Source organism: Plectropomus leopardus, chromosome 11, assembly GCF_026936395.1.
Source record: "Plectropomus leopardus strain MGB_pleo_1.0 chromosome 11, ASM2693639v1, whole genome shotgun sequence".
Classification (NCBI taxonomy): Eukaryota; Metazoa; Chordata; class Actinopteri; order Perciformes; family Serranidae; genus Plectropomus; species Plectropomus leopardus.
In genome coordinates this window covers 3,968,201-3,983,339 of record NC_142186.1, presented here as the reverse complement: position 1 = coordinate 3,983,339, position 15,139 = coordinate 3,968,201, and the positions used below count along the sequence as shown (strand labels likewise).

The window sequence follows — 15,139 nt, the reverse complement described above, 5'->3', positions numbered from 1 at the left end:
TCTGTGATCAGGTAGTTTTTGATACATGCTTCATTTCTCGGTATAAACACACTGTTAGAGCAGCTATTGACTGCCATCTTGCTTGCACATTTCATCAACATGACAACGATCGAAGAAAAGCACTTCAATGCAAAAGTGAGTTGGAATATAAGTGAAATGAAAAAAAAAGAGAAATTATTAAACCAAAAAATACAATGGAACAACAAATAATGTCTTTTAAGAATTCATCTATATTGAAACAACTGGTAAAATTAATTTTTAAACAACATTACACTTACATATGCATCTTAAAGTGATTTTTTTTTAGATAATTGTTCCTTTTGGGAAATTTACACATCAATTAGGACAGGGTGCCAATAAATGATAAAACACATAATAACTTTTATCAGGGTTTCCAACACACTCAATCAGTTGTGGCAGCCCACCACAAGCAAAAAATCTGCATTCTGATTTTCTATTTTTTAAGAGCACAGTCGAGATTCACCTTTCAGTTATACACTGCACACTCTCAAAGCGCAGAGCATACTTCGGGTACAGATGAAGCGGCAGAATGCCGGGCGCAATGAAACTGAAACTTAATCACGAATTGCACTAGGTCTAAAGGTTTGCATTTACTCACCTCTGCAGCAGCTGTGCCTCTCATCCTACTGAAATGCTCCCAGGCAGGTATAATGTTGAGCGTTGGAGTGGGCAGAGACAATAACAAAAATAAATAAAAATAATGATTTATTATAGCTACTATATAGATTATAACACACTGCAAACCTGGAGTTACCCGAAAGCCAACTACTGTGTGCAATACACTAACTATACATAAGTACCTTATATAGCCCAACTTCAGAAATCCCGAAATGTCCCTTTAACGAACATATAAACAGTCAATAAATAAAAGTTATTCAACAATTGTGAATCACTGCAACTGCGAGCTGTCCTCGAGCATACAACCATGAAAGTGTTCACCAAATATTAGGCTGATTGGTCCAGTAGTTTGCATGATTAGCTGCGCACACACACACACGACCAAATGCACAATCCCCTCTAGGCTTCCAGCTGCAACTTATGAAGTAAAAAAAACATGTAGGGTACAATCAAGTACATGTACAAACAATGTACTACTTGTATATGCAAACATTTTTAGAAAGTAAAAATGTAATGAAGTGAATTTGCATATATATATAGTTCAGTACTCTGACAAACCATATTATATTATACATTTAGAAAACATTGAGTCAGCAAAAGCAACAGTCACATTTTATCAGTTTTTTCTTGACTCCTTTTTTTGTTTGCTTGTTTTATTTCTAACTTTTGAGGTACAGCAATGACACAAGCATTAAACAATCTATTTAATGTTCTGAACAGATAAGTTTTTTTAATTCTTTAAGTGGTTCATATCTTTTACCTCCCTCCTCCTCTTAGTCATGTAAGAGTGCCTCATAGACAAGAATAATGTGCAGCAGAGGCATCACAGGGCTGAGTGCACAACATTTTCATGGAGTGAAGCGTAGGCCACCACCGGACAGTCATCCCATTTAACCATTCCCACATTTTATCTGTATTTGTCAGTGTGACCTTGAATCTTCTAGTGCCTCTAGAACTGCGTCAATCTTATGCAGGCTGAAATGCCACTTTCCTTGTTCTTCCATGTTCCCTTTCAAGACGTCTGTCCCTCTTTGTTCTTGGAATTTTTGTGTTCATGCAAAGGTGTCCTGTGCAGGTTGCATTGAATTTGCTAAAAAAAACAAAAAAAAACAGGGCAGTTGGTGGTGTCATGGCTCTGTAGTTATTAAACTGGAATTTGACATTTGCAGGGTGGCTAATGTTCTGTATGCAAACATTGGTCACTGGTTATATTACTGCTGTCTCATGTTTAACCACCAGCTGAGAGTTTATGAGTATTTAATGGCAAACCGGTTATGCAAAGATTTAAGGCAGCATCATTATTTTTAGTTTTGATGGCATGTCTTGGCTAACACAGCAGACAGTGTGCAGTGTCCAATAGGGACCAGACTAATGCTTGAACTCCACCCACCTACTGAATCCTTTCTCCCCACAGAGGCAGCTGAGGAAGAGGAAATGCTACCTCCTGGTGGCTGGAGCCATCGTTCTCACCATCCTCATAATCATCATTGCTGTTTCAGCAAGAAAATGAGACCGGCCACTGTGGTAAGAACTATCATTCTCAATACAACATGCGGCCGCTGTTCCTGACATCTGACACTGTCAGTTCCATACTAATACTGCTAGGACTGGACAAATATAATAGTCTGACAAGAGCTGATATTCATCTTTTATTGAAAGTGGGATATTAGTCAATTGTGATTGGTAGAAAAAAATTTCAGGTGTGCCCTCAGTTTGAAAACTGCATTTTAAACACACACACACACACACACACACACACACACACACACACACAGAGAGAGTATTGGCTCAATTAGGCCATTTAATTGAACTACTGTCCTTGTCCCAGTATAAAAGCGAGACTCTATTAATTGGTGGAGGTATGTTCAACTCTGCAACAGTAGGAGATTAGATGCCCCTTTTTAGCTAGTTGCTATTTGATTATGTAACATACCAACAAGTAAGCAAGCGGCAAATGTATATCAGCCTCTCGCTCTAGCAGTCACCATGTTGTTGTTCATCTTGTTTTGTTTTCTTTGCTTCTTATTTTTTATGACTTTATGCTGTTCAACTTCCTGGTCAAAGCCTGCTGTGGGGACTATGGAGCATGAGCAGAGCGCCTAGGCCAGTTCAGGTTTGGTTGAGGTGTATACATGACAGCATAAATCGACCCCCAACAACCCATTTAGGTGTGTTAATCTGACATCAAGAAATTCAACTTAGGTTAACTCTTGGGTCGCTGTCATGTTTTCCATCTTTGGTTTATGTACAGTGTATGTACTCAGGAGATACATTTTTGTGGTAAAGGGCTGCAACTAGTGATTATTATCATTGTCAATCCATCTTTTAACTGATCAGTCATTTCATTGTTTAGTCTATAAAATGTCAGAACATAGTGAAAAATACTCCTCACAATGTCCCAGAACCTGAGGTGATGTTGTCAAATGTCATGTTTGTTTTATATAATCTCCCCATATTATAAATTTGCTACGATATGAAATAGAGAAAAGCAGAATATCCTCAGATTTGCTTAATTCTGAGAATATTCAGCATTTTTGCCTTGTAAATAACATTATAATCAATTGTGGCAGCTATTCCCGTGTTGTAATTGTTAAACTTTTTATCACGAGAATCTTTTTAGATTATTGTTGGCACTCAGTTGCGTTTTTAATTTTAATTTTGTTCCCAATTGGCAATATGCAGCTACATACTATCTGACAGAAGTGTTATTCCTCTCTCATTTTTTTAAGCAAAAGGCAATATAGAAAACATTCAAGTCGCAAGCTTGTATTTTTTAGTTGTCACTGACCATCACTTTTTCCAGTTAAAATGACAGCTGATCAGGGTAGATCCCATCAGCTGTAACTGCTGACAAGACATGTTGGCAGTTGTCTTGTTAAAGTGTTCTCAAAAAGGACAGGGTGGTTATTTTGTAGTAAAACAAGACCAATAAAGAGGCAAAATGATCCAAAAATGATCATCCTAATGGTGGCATGTAAATTTAATCAAAAGTTTCATAACCCATTAAATGCTGATGTTACCTAAATGTCTAAGAAAAACCTTATCAGATTTGCTAAGAGATCTGAAAGGATTTGATTTTTGATAATTGGATTTGATGTTGGACTCCAAAGTCAAATGTTCACCGACCCCAAACCAATGTCAATTGCACATAATGTAGGTGGAAATTGAAGGCTGGCCCTTCGATAGTCTGGCGACCTGTGCAGGGTGTACCCCGCCTTATGTCCAATGACAGCTGGGATTGGCTCCAGCAGCTTCAACAACAACACAGCAGTTTCCTGGGTGAAGGTGCTGTGTTTTTTGACCCATCTCGACCTCATTCATATAAGGTCTTTCTTGCTCTTTTTGCTTTCTATAGGGTTGTAACAATAACCACCACCCACTGTGTGACATCATAGAACTTGTGAATTTGTGTGTCCAGCACAACAAATGATCCTGATTGCCCTGTTTTTGTGCCGTCGGCATGTCATTTCAATACATTACATGCCACCACCACATAATGTGGTGTTAAGAGGCCATAGTCATGTCATATATTTCTGTGAGACCAGGTTGCAGAGAGCAATTTGTTCATAATTTTCATCTTGTATGGAAGGTAGTTCCCTACAGTCATACCAGATATCTTCATGGCTCTTGTGTACAGAACTGTAGACAGCCTTCCCAGGCTTCTTCATGTCGCTGCAGTTGACTTCCCCAACAATTTAGATATATTTGTGATTGCTGCCGGATGCTATTGATCATGTAGGAAACTTTATAGAAATATTTGAAAACCTAAAGGAATATCCAAGCTTTAAGACAGGCGATTTAAATTCAATTCCAAATCCTGATTCCAATAAAACTTTAATAACCTCTCTCTTGTGTGTTTTGAGACTGAGATTTAAACTGTGCTGTTTTATTTGCCAAAGCCTTAAAAATCATCAAACTGGCCTCGAGAGGCCATAAACATAAAGTCTCTCAAAGTGAAATATGATGGTATGTGTTGGTCGGGTCCAGCTTAGTTTTCTCCAAATGTTCATTGGCTTAATAAAAAATGCTGTAAAATTGTGTGCCAAACATTGGCAAGGAGTGTTAATCCCTCTGCTCACATACTTACTGCCTAATTTGCGGTTTGTACTTTTATCAAATATCATCCACATTTTTGCCTGATAGAATCCTTCAATAGAGGACAATAATGGATGTTTGGTGATTTTGTTTTGACCACCTGCTGTCTGACTGAGACCAAATGGAAGACATCACTTTCTGATACCATGTATTATGTAGAGAAATACATGGAAATAAAAGAAGAAAAAATCATATTTAATTAATTTTATGAAAAAAGGAAACCAACTGCATTGACCGCTACAAATTCAAAGGAGCATTCAGAGCATTTTGAATGTGAGCAAGCACTTTGCAAGTCATATTGGTTCCATTGTTATAGTCATATTGCTTTGCATTTCGAATAGCAGCGTCCATTTGTTTCAAAGCCTTCGTCAGTGAGATAAATGGTGACTCGCTGGTATGGCTGTCTTTTACATTTGATAAGATATTAGAAAAAATGTCCCTCATTTATGTCTTTCTCATGATATTGGCATATGATAATCTGCTTTATCCATTTAATATCTTGCATTGAGCATAGCAAAGCTTGTTTTACACATATCTAACATTAGTTTGAGGAGTTTGTCTGTAAAAGTTGATACATGTTGTTTGCTTGCAAAAACCTGGCACTGTTGGAATTCGTAGCTCTGACATGAATTCAGACTGATCATAAAAACTGTTCTCCAACAGTGTAGAAACTTCTAACTTGCCGTGTTTGATACTCAAAAGATAGAGTATTGTGTTAACTTGCCAATTCTGCTAGAAAACAAGATGTCACCTTGCCTGTATAATGAGTAAGCACTCAAAATCAACACTCATCAGAAGCAAGCGGCAACCACAGCTGAGCAATGGGTCCAACTTGAATACAGATTTTTTTTTAAAAACATCTCATTTTCTTATTTTTTGTTCTTGTGTGGTTTGGTGGAAGTTTTTGATTGCCTCACTAAAAAGATACAGAGGGTTAAAGAGAATTCTTTTGGACACACATTTGCTGGAGTAACTGGTAGTCAATCACAGTTAGCCTGCTGATAGTCATTCCCTCGTATCACCCCTCAGTCGAATAACAATATCTAAATTATTTCACATTGAAGGTGAACTGACAGGTTGTCACCCATGTATGACTGTACTACAGAAGCCCTGAAGTGCATAGTGATTTTTCAGGCAATGTTGCCCAAAATCAAAATAATTTTATCTCCTAAATTATCTTCTTCTTAAGAGATAGGAGATAAATATTAAGGCTTAATTGGACTATTTAGAAAGTCATGCAGAATGAAGCTCTTAATGCACAGTACAAATTGATGGCATTGGTAGTTCAGCCAAATGCTGCATTAAAAAAAGTTTTACATTCTCAGTTCAATTTACAAATGTCCACTGTAAACATAAAGCAGTGATGCTGGCAGGATACTATTTCATACACCAACCGGCAGCAACATTGGGGTTACCACTCACGCACATACACATTCTACCCAGAGAGTCAGTAAGCTAGCAGGTGAAAGAAAGATTGCAGGGTTTGCCACACATTCATGTTTTTTGTGGTAGCCTGCCATGATCAAGACATCTATCACCACATAATGGTTGTCTATTTTGTGGCTGGACTGTTCATTAGGAGCACTATCAGTTGTCCATTGCACCACACTCTCGAAGCACAGTGCATACTCTGGACACAGAGGGAGCAGTTGAAAGCCAGGCACAGTGAAAGCAAATCTTAATCTTTCATTGTGCTGGGTGTAAAAGTTTGCATTCACTCCTCTCTGCAGCAGCTGCTCCTCCAAAACGTTCTCATCCCAAGTCATCAGGTGTTGCTGCTTTGCAGTTGACTTCTGCATCTCCATATTATGTTTTAGGTATCCTTCTGCGTCTGCAGTTGACATTCCAGGATGCTGCTACAGTGACGTCAACAAATGCATAAGCAACACAAGCACATGGCAACCAAAGCCTGCACATCAGCAAACGCAAATGCTGGCACAGATGGTTAGGTTAAGGGAAAGGAGGCACCTGGTAAGGTGAAGAAAAAAAAACATCACATTCAGAAGGGAAGTGAACACTAGACTCCCACATAAAAGTCTGGGGTTTTTTGGATCCATCCACTGCCCCTGACTCTTTCCCTATAAGTGACCTCGCTTTACCGCAGATTTTCTACCTGATGCCGTTCTATGTTGTATGATGCAGGTTCCATTAAGCCGTGTTCTCAAGTGACGCTGCCCATCTGCATATCGGGCTTCTGCAACAGGTGCCCATCTGGCTGTCTGGCAGCGTATAGTAACACTCTGTCTGTCTAAGCTGCGTTATTTGCAGGCTTTGTAATGAGAACGGGCTGGCTCCTCTCATCCATCAATCTGATCAGCTCTAACGGTATCAACTGATCAATTTTCCACCCCACGACTCAAACTCCACAACCTGCTGCTGAAGAAAAAAATTCTTCTGCCTGATACAATGGTGTGTGAAATCAAGAAAAAAAATGGAAATAAACGTAAGTTTTGGCTAACACTGCCCATTAAAAAAAGACAAAGAAAAAGAAAGAATCTCCGTATAAAATATATGGTATGTGATGTTTTCCACTGTCTACTGGCTAAATTCATTCACTTATTTATTGCTTAATATTTTTATATATTATAAGATGCTGGTGGTAGAACTGAAGTCAGATGCTTCATGTCTGTCACCTAGTGACCTAGTTGGATTTCTCATTTCAAATAGGAACGAGTAAAGATAAGCTGAGTGATGGTTAAATCATGACCCTAAGTGATGACAGGGCCGGCTCTTGGCATAGGCGATATAGGCGGTCACCTAGGGCGGCATCTGCTGGAGGGGCGCCGCCATGCCGCCAGTCCCCCTTGGCGTCGAGTGAAAATAATAATGAAATAATAATTTTCGATGCCCACTGGCGACCTCACTAAGTGTTTTCTGTCTAGAAAAAAATATATATATTAACATTATAAATATATAAACAGTGACATGTTCCTAAATTATGTGTGGGTTATATGTGTGGGTTAGGGTTAGGGCGCCCAGGGCACCAAATTGGGTAGAGCCAGCCCTGAGTGATGATAAGATAACTTGAAATTCATTTTACAAAATGATATGACATTTGATGACATTTGATTTCCCACAATAATTTGAAGAAAGTTTATTTTGTTTTAAATTAGGTATGTGTGATCTCTGTGTTCCTGCAAGTTTAACACAGCTGTCATATGCCACCAAAGGACCATCTAACTAACTTTAGCCTCATATTACTCATGGCTGGAAAATCTCTCTTGACAAGCACAGTTTCTTTCTCTTACTTGACGCTCAATACAAGATGTCTCTGCTTGCATAAAGTATTGACCGTCACCTATTTTTCTCTGGGGGGAGAAAAATGGAAATCCTGTGGAACAAGGCATTCTATTCATAAAACAGCAGGGTGAATCGATGCTCCTGTGGAGACTGGCCTGTGTTGAGGCTCAGCATTTGGCAGTCGACGCTCAAGTGGCTAGACAATACCAGTTACCACAGCAAGACAGTCTCAGTGCTAAGAAAAGAAACTGGCCATTGTTCAGTCCACCACTGGCTGTTGTGCTGTTTACACATGTTAAAAGCAAGCTTTATCGATGTTCACTTGTGCTTTCACAAAGCAGCGCCACAGTCTAGGCAAACTAATGACTGCAGACAGGTGGGGAACATATTATTTTTGTCCAAATTACTATGAATCAGATGATCTTTTGTCCTCTGTTTTTAAGCTCTTAGCATCTTCGAATGGAGTCTTGACCTAAAGGTTAAACTAAAGTTGCAAGAAGTGGTCAAGTTTACAAAACATTTTCTAAATGTTACTTTTACACACTGTATTTAAACATGCATGTTTAATAAGATTCTATTTAAAGGTCCAATGGGATTTAGGGGCTACTGGCAGAAATGGAATATTTAAACTATATTTTGTTTCATGTGTAATGACCTGAAATAAAGAACTGTTATGTTTTCACTACTTTAGAAAAATATGTTTTTATCTACACATGGAATTGTCCTCTTTCACAGAGTTCACTATGTTGTGACACTGGCTCCAGATAGGACTATTACTGTTTTGCATTAGCTATTGTTCTCCTTCATGCCTGGCCAGCCCATTCACATTCTGATGTCATCAAATACCGCCATTTTGTCAGTGATTTTGGCATAACATAACAACGCCAAAAGCCACTTTTGGGGGTGGCAGGATATGCCAGGCAATGTCAGTTTGTAATGCGGCCAAACAGAGTCTTTTGTGGTGTTATGACACAACCCCCGTCAGCCAGACAGCACCTGGCGCAACAGTATGACATACAGAAGGGATGGAAACTGTCATGGCCATATGATATGCCGTTTGACCACATCAGGGTAAAACGCTGCCAGTAATGATGCAATATAAGGAGCTGGAGGGCCCCCACAGGGCGAGCGAGATGGGTGGTAGATGGGTCCAAAAATCCCTGGACGTTCATGCAGAAGCCCTTGTTGACTTCTCATATGAATGTAGAGCCAAACCATGATGTCGTTTTGTAAACCTAACCATGTTATCCATGTTATTTTAGCAGGATGCCTAAGAGGATACCTAGGGTGTAAAATTTAGACACGAAAGTCCTCTGACAAAGCGGCGATATGTGATGACCTGGGATGAGAGGGTGTTGGCTTGGCCCACTGGCTGCAACGTGCAACCTCACCTTGAGATGCCATTAAATCCAAGACAGAAGAATTTAAAATACCCCAAAAAACACTTAGTTAGCAGAGTAAGATACTTGCCCAAATTTTAACAGAAGCTACAGTACATTGGACTAGTCATGAGCATGCATCTTCACAAACACCCAATTTGAAGCTAACTGAGGCCCCCGTCCTCCTGAAACCTGGAAATTCATACCTGTCCTCTGTGGGGAACATGACAACGAGGCCTATAATTCAAACATACAGTGTACCTGAGTTTTGATGTACTGTGAAAAGCACATCCTTAGCTTTCTAGTCATGTTTCACACACAGGGGTGTGACCACATCTCGTCTTTTCAGAATGGGGAGAATTGCAGCAGATTCGTTTTATATCAGTAAGGGAGATAAATGATTGCATTTCTGTTCTTAAAAAATATGTTGGATTTTTTCTTTTTTTTTTTATCAAGAGTTGTAACTATATCTGTAAGACTTTAAAAGTACATATTTTCACTTATGTCCTTTTTGGGGGACACTTTCCATACCTCAGGAAACAAAGCACTGACTGAGGCAGAAAATATTTTTTTAAGCATTAATGATGAATACATAGTCATAAAGTATTGGTCTTGGACACACACACACACACACACACACACTTTAATATTACATTTCTGAAACATTAATTTATTCATGCGATGTAAATATACTGTATGTAATGTTCTTTTTGTGGTTAAGTTTGACCCGATGCGGCATGTTAAAAAAATATTTCTGTTATCTGTTTAAAATAATCTAAATATTAAAAGCCTTTTCTTTAGGGTCTCAAGAAGCTAGAATCTGTAATTCAGTTCCTGATTTTTAAAACCTTTACCCAAGAGCTTTTTAAGAATTTGCTTAATTAGTCAGTGCAGTTTTCACCATGGAATATTGGTCTGTCCACCAGTTTGGTTAAGACTGAAATATCCTGACACGTATCGAATGGAATGCCATGAAATTATATACAAACACACCCTGGTCTTGCTGACTCCTAATCATTCTGGGAATATCAAAACTTTTCCTCTATACTCACAGCATCCAGCTGCATCATGTTATGGTTGCACTCAGCCTCTGTCACACTGCTTTTTAGACTTGTTTTGCTGACATTGTTCGTGCTCTACAAGCATAAATACATGGTTGCAGGTCATTTAGTTGGTGACGGTGCTTTGAGGATGTACTTGAATGTGGCCACCTTTTGTTGCTCTTATCTCTCTCTGTCGCTCATTTTAAATGTCAGCAGCTGATCTCACATAACAGCTGCTGCGATCAACCTGTATTTTGCATCACTGTGTCTGCCATTGCTGTGATAGGAAATTATGATTTTATCTGCAGCTCAACAGCTTGCCAATGACAGCTGGTCAACAAGTCGCATGGTTGAGATCAGATTTCATATTTGTTATCTGAAAGCAGACACAGAAAATTATGTAAATGAGAACAAGTATATTGTGAAGTCAAATGATAATCATCACAGGTATATTTTTAGAGTGACAGCTGTGATGGAGCTGGAACGCTACGCAGCCGGATCCTTTTTACAAAGGCAGCATTACCACCAGCAGGGGAGTCGTATTTGGGGGTAAAAGCAGGACTGATTACCTAGGGCCCCAGAAAACCTGGAATTAGAATTTTGGGTTTTTTTGTTGCTTGTTTTTTTTCCATTTCTAAGTAATAAGTGACATAAATATATTAATATTTGCCAAATAAATAAAGCAAACTGATATTGAAAAATTAAAAAAAGAAAAAAGACAGAAAAACTTAAAAAGGTGTGTAAAGAGACATGGATCAAGAGGAGAAGGAGGCCCACAGAGACTGCTTACTGTATATACAGGGCCTAGCATTAATGCCCCTTGTCACCAGGGTCCAGTCCAGAATTAAATATCTTTCGGTAGGCTGCCATTAAATGTTGTTCATAAATTCATTTTTGCCACTTTTCTTTGAGCACCATAATCAAATTGAAAATTTACTGCCTATTGGTAGATGTTAGCTTGCCTATTTGCTAAAGTAAGATTATAATTGTTATTTTCATACTAGTACTGTCACTCTGAGAATTAGAGCTGGGTATGGTTTTAAAAAAAATTACAAAACCAGTACCAATACCAGTAACCTTAAAGAGATATTAGTAGGCCTACTTCATTAGATAACCGTAATGTGAATGTAATGGCGTGTAGTATAGTTATACTGTATAATATTTTGGTGGCATCTCAAATACCCTACACTTGACATCACTACGAAAGACTGTATGTGTTGTAACATTGGCTACTGCTGCAGGAGTGTGAGCTCCGGGGACAGTTGTGAGAGTCCACTGCTCACAGAGTGATAACTGTTAGCATCACACTACTAATGTTACCTAATAGCTGTTATTGGGTGTAACAATAGAGTCAAGCTGTTTTGGTGTGAGTGTGAGTTCGTTGGGACAGTTTAATGGATTGTTGCTGGGAAATAGCCACTGCGGCTGTGCTAACTCGTGCTAACCAGGCCGACATGTTCTCATCCCAGCTCTTCACATGGTACCACTCTGTCAAGACTTTCTGCCTCAACTTATGACATTTTCTTCTGCGTCAGCTGTTTACGCTCCAGGATGCACCACCAGGATGTCAACAAATGCACATAGTGGGAATATGCAGCATGTGATTAAGCTTTGATAACATAGGCTCATGACTACCAACATGAACCGTCAACAAATGAGGATTATGCAACACGGTCAGGAATGGTTAGAGATATAGATATTTAGTATTTCATTTAATTATTTTAATGTATTTGGTACTGATTTTCAGCCTTCCTGAGGACGTTAGAGGGTTAGTACCACTGTACCAAATACACTTGCTAGCATGACTGTTGATTTTCTTTAATTAATTTAATTTATTTATTCACACTATTACAAAGAGTAACAGAAAACAGGTCAGAAAGAATACAGAAAAACAGGTGTGGGAGAGGTTAGAGACCTGAATGGGCTTATAGAAATACCCCACTTAAGGTAATACAATAAATTACAAGTAATGCAATAATTGTCAATACTTTGATACAAGCAATATACAATGGGGTCAGCAATAAATGACAAAAAATGTGGTATTGCTGTTACAAAGATGATTCCATGACTCTTTGTCTCTGAAATTGAATGAGAGCCACGCAATGGCTACACATCTGTTTTCAGCTCCCAGCTCTGATTTTCCCATGTGTTTACTCTATGATAATTCATCATTTTATTGTCTGCTAGAATGAAAAGAAAAAAAAAAGATATGAAAGTTTATAATGTTGATATTTTTCTTGTATATTACTTTTTGGAATGTTTACAGTATAGAAGGCACTGTATACATCCGTCTCTGTTTAGATTTTTTTTTTTTTTTTTGGATAGTAGCACTTCATGTTTATAGAAAAAGACCAAAATCTTTGTTTTAGCAGATGAGGCAGGATTACTAACTACTCCGTGTGTGCATGTGTGTGGGAGAGTAGCTATCGTCACAACTCTCCCACTGGAGGGAAATAATATTATAGCCCACTATTTGAGTGTAGCAGAGGAGACTGGGTTTATTGCCTCAGCAGAGCAGGCATACGCCTGGCAAAGTCAACAGCTTCTTGTACTAAAGATCCAAATGAACACACTTGGCTTTAGCTCCAACAAACATTTTGGTATCTGCAGTAACAACTTAATTTTACTGCAATAACCACCCTACCGTTACATCATTTTTTTTAGTGATTTTCACACCCGCACATTAAGTGTAAACCAAGTTGTCCTCTTCTATAAAACTGTTATTGGTACAGATAAATATTTTAATGTATGAAGTATTTAGCTTTCTCCCCCTAAAATCATTGTTGAAACTGTTGCAAGCATTACAGTGAAAAACAGCCTTTGTCAATGTTGTCAATTTTCTTTAAGGGCTTCACCACCTACAGTGGCAGCACAAAATGGACAGATGGAGAGGAAAACTGACGAATGACTTCTTGCTTCATTTTAATAAGAGTAGATGAGTTGGAAGTGTTTTTGCTGTATTGGTGTAATGAGAGAATAAATATCCCTGGACCTTTCAGCTGAATCTTTGGAGGCCCTGAGAGACGAGGTGAAAAAATTGTTTTGCTGGCATTGTTGGCCAAAACCTGAGTTTATCTCCTATGTAGGACATATTATTTTGTCTGTCTGAAACTCTGTTTGTGACATAAATTCTTATAATGATAATATAGATAGATTAAAAAAAAAATTTAAAAAAACCCTGAGAAATATATTTCTTTTCCTCTCAGCTGCAGCTATGGAAGTCCTGGGAGGCAATATCTTCTACACGTAGGAGATATTATGTCCTGTGTACCAGATTTTATTTCCTAGGAGAAATAAGCTCATCTGTATGAATCTCTGTGATTTAATTATTTAATAATTTGATTACCAATATGTTTTAAAGACTAATAAAAAAAAATTCTGACCTAAGTCATAAAACTGCTGGAGATATTCCAAATCAACACACTAAAAACACACAGAAACAAGAGTGGACATGAACAATAGTTGAGTTAATTTCAGTCCATGGTTATTCTTTGTTTGCTGATAGGAACAAAAAATATATAGACCAGTAAATGTGGTCAAATTTTTTGGTGCCTTGTCAATCTGTATTAAGGAACAGAAATCGAAGCCTTCAAACAATATGGTCAGATACCTGTTTATATATGAGTTTAGAAATATTCTTGGATCACCTGACATGCTTGATATGTTATGTTGTGAGATTTTAACAGATTTTTTTATTTTAGCAGAGACTATAATTGATCTATTGATCTATTATTGATATTGAAACACTGGCAAAGCAGACTAATAATAATTTATAGACACACGTTATCCATAATATATCTTAAGTATTCTTTCTGGGTTGTGCGTGTGCTCACCAGATGAATTTAAGTCCAATTTTCACTCTCTTTTAGCTCTGTTTTTGGTCTCTACCAACTCCTGAGGAAAACATTTGGCTCTTTAGCTTTTAAATGCTCCTGTAAGTTAACCAGCAAGTTGCTAACTTTGTCTGCTGTTTGGTGATGAGCAGAGGGCTGCACTACAAAAGTCTGACAGAGCTAGTCTTTATTTGCATCAGCTGGCATGATAACTCCTAAAACTCCAATCAGAGGTAAAGGATGTCACGACAGTGGTTATATATTTCCTTTGTTGACCATGTTTTCTTCAACACAAGGCAGTTTGCATTTTTTTATATTTACACATCTCATAACGGTAGATTTTTGACCTGCTGGCTGAGATTTTGCAGCCAGCAGGTCTTCATATCCTTTTATTGGCGGCAAGTTAAAATTATTGACCTGACACTCTTTCTCCTATTCATTATGAAGGCAAAAGATTTCATCATCCATCATCCAAAACCTAAGCAGTGAATCTGCTACAGTAAGTGACTGACCACTTAATAGCTCAATGCACATTCATATCCCCCTTTAAACTTTTCTTCTGTCAGTGTCTGTATCAGTGTCAAATTTTTGGATGTGGTACTTTAAAACCAAAATACGTTTGACCAGTGTGCTTCAAAAGGTGTATAATTAAAAAAAACCACAGGAATAAAGAAAAATCAAAGAGACTGAAAAACATATATACAAGCTGTGAGGTAAACACAGAGGCAGTACAAGACACACAAACAGAAACCATGGAGAAAAGGAATGATCTTGAAACTGTGTCCAAAAATATATCAAATGAAAATGGACATTTAACTGAAGGACACGCAATGTATCTAGAGGTTAAGAAATGATTTCAAAATAAATGGAAGGATTTTCAAAGGGACTAAAAACTTGACTGGATGCTCAA

The 15,139-nt window shown here is 38.1% G+C and overlaps 1 protein-coding gene across 1 annotated transcript in view; it reads left to right on the top strand.

Moving 5' to 3' along the window:
* tsnare1 (T-SNARE Domain Containing 1) overlaps positions 1–15,139 on the top strand; it is a 201,540-nt gene that overhangs the window by 158,773 nt on the left and 27,628 nt on the right. Inside the window, exon 11 of the mRNA XM_042490496.2 lies at positions 2,054–2,163. Coding sequence (XP_042346430.1) covers positions 2,054–2,149 — 96 coding nt within the window. The 3' untranslated portion in view covers positions 2,150–2,163. The remainder of the gene's footprint in view (positions 1–2,053; positions 2,164–15,139) is intronic.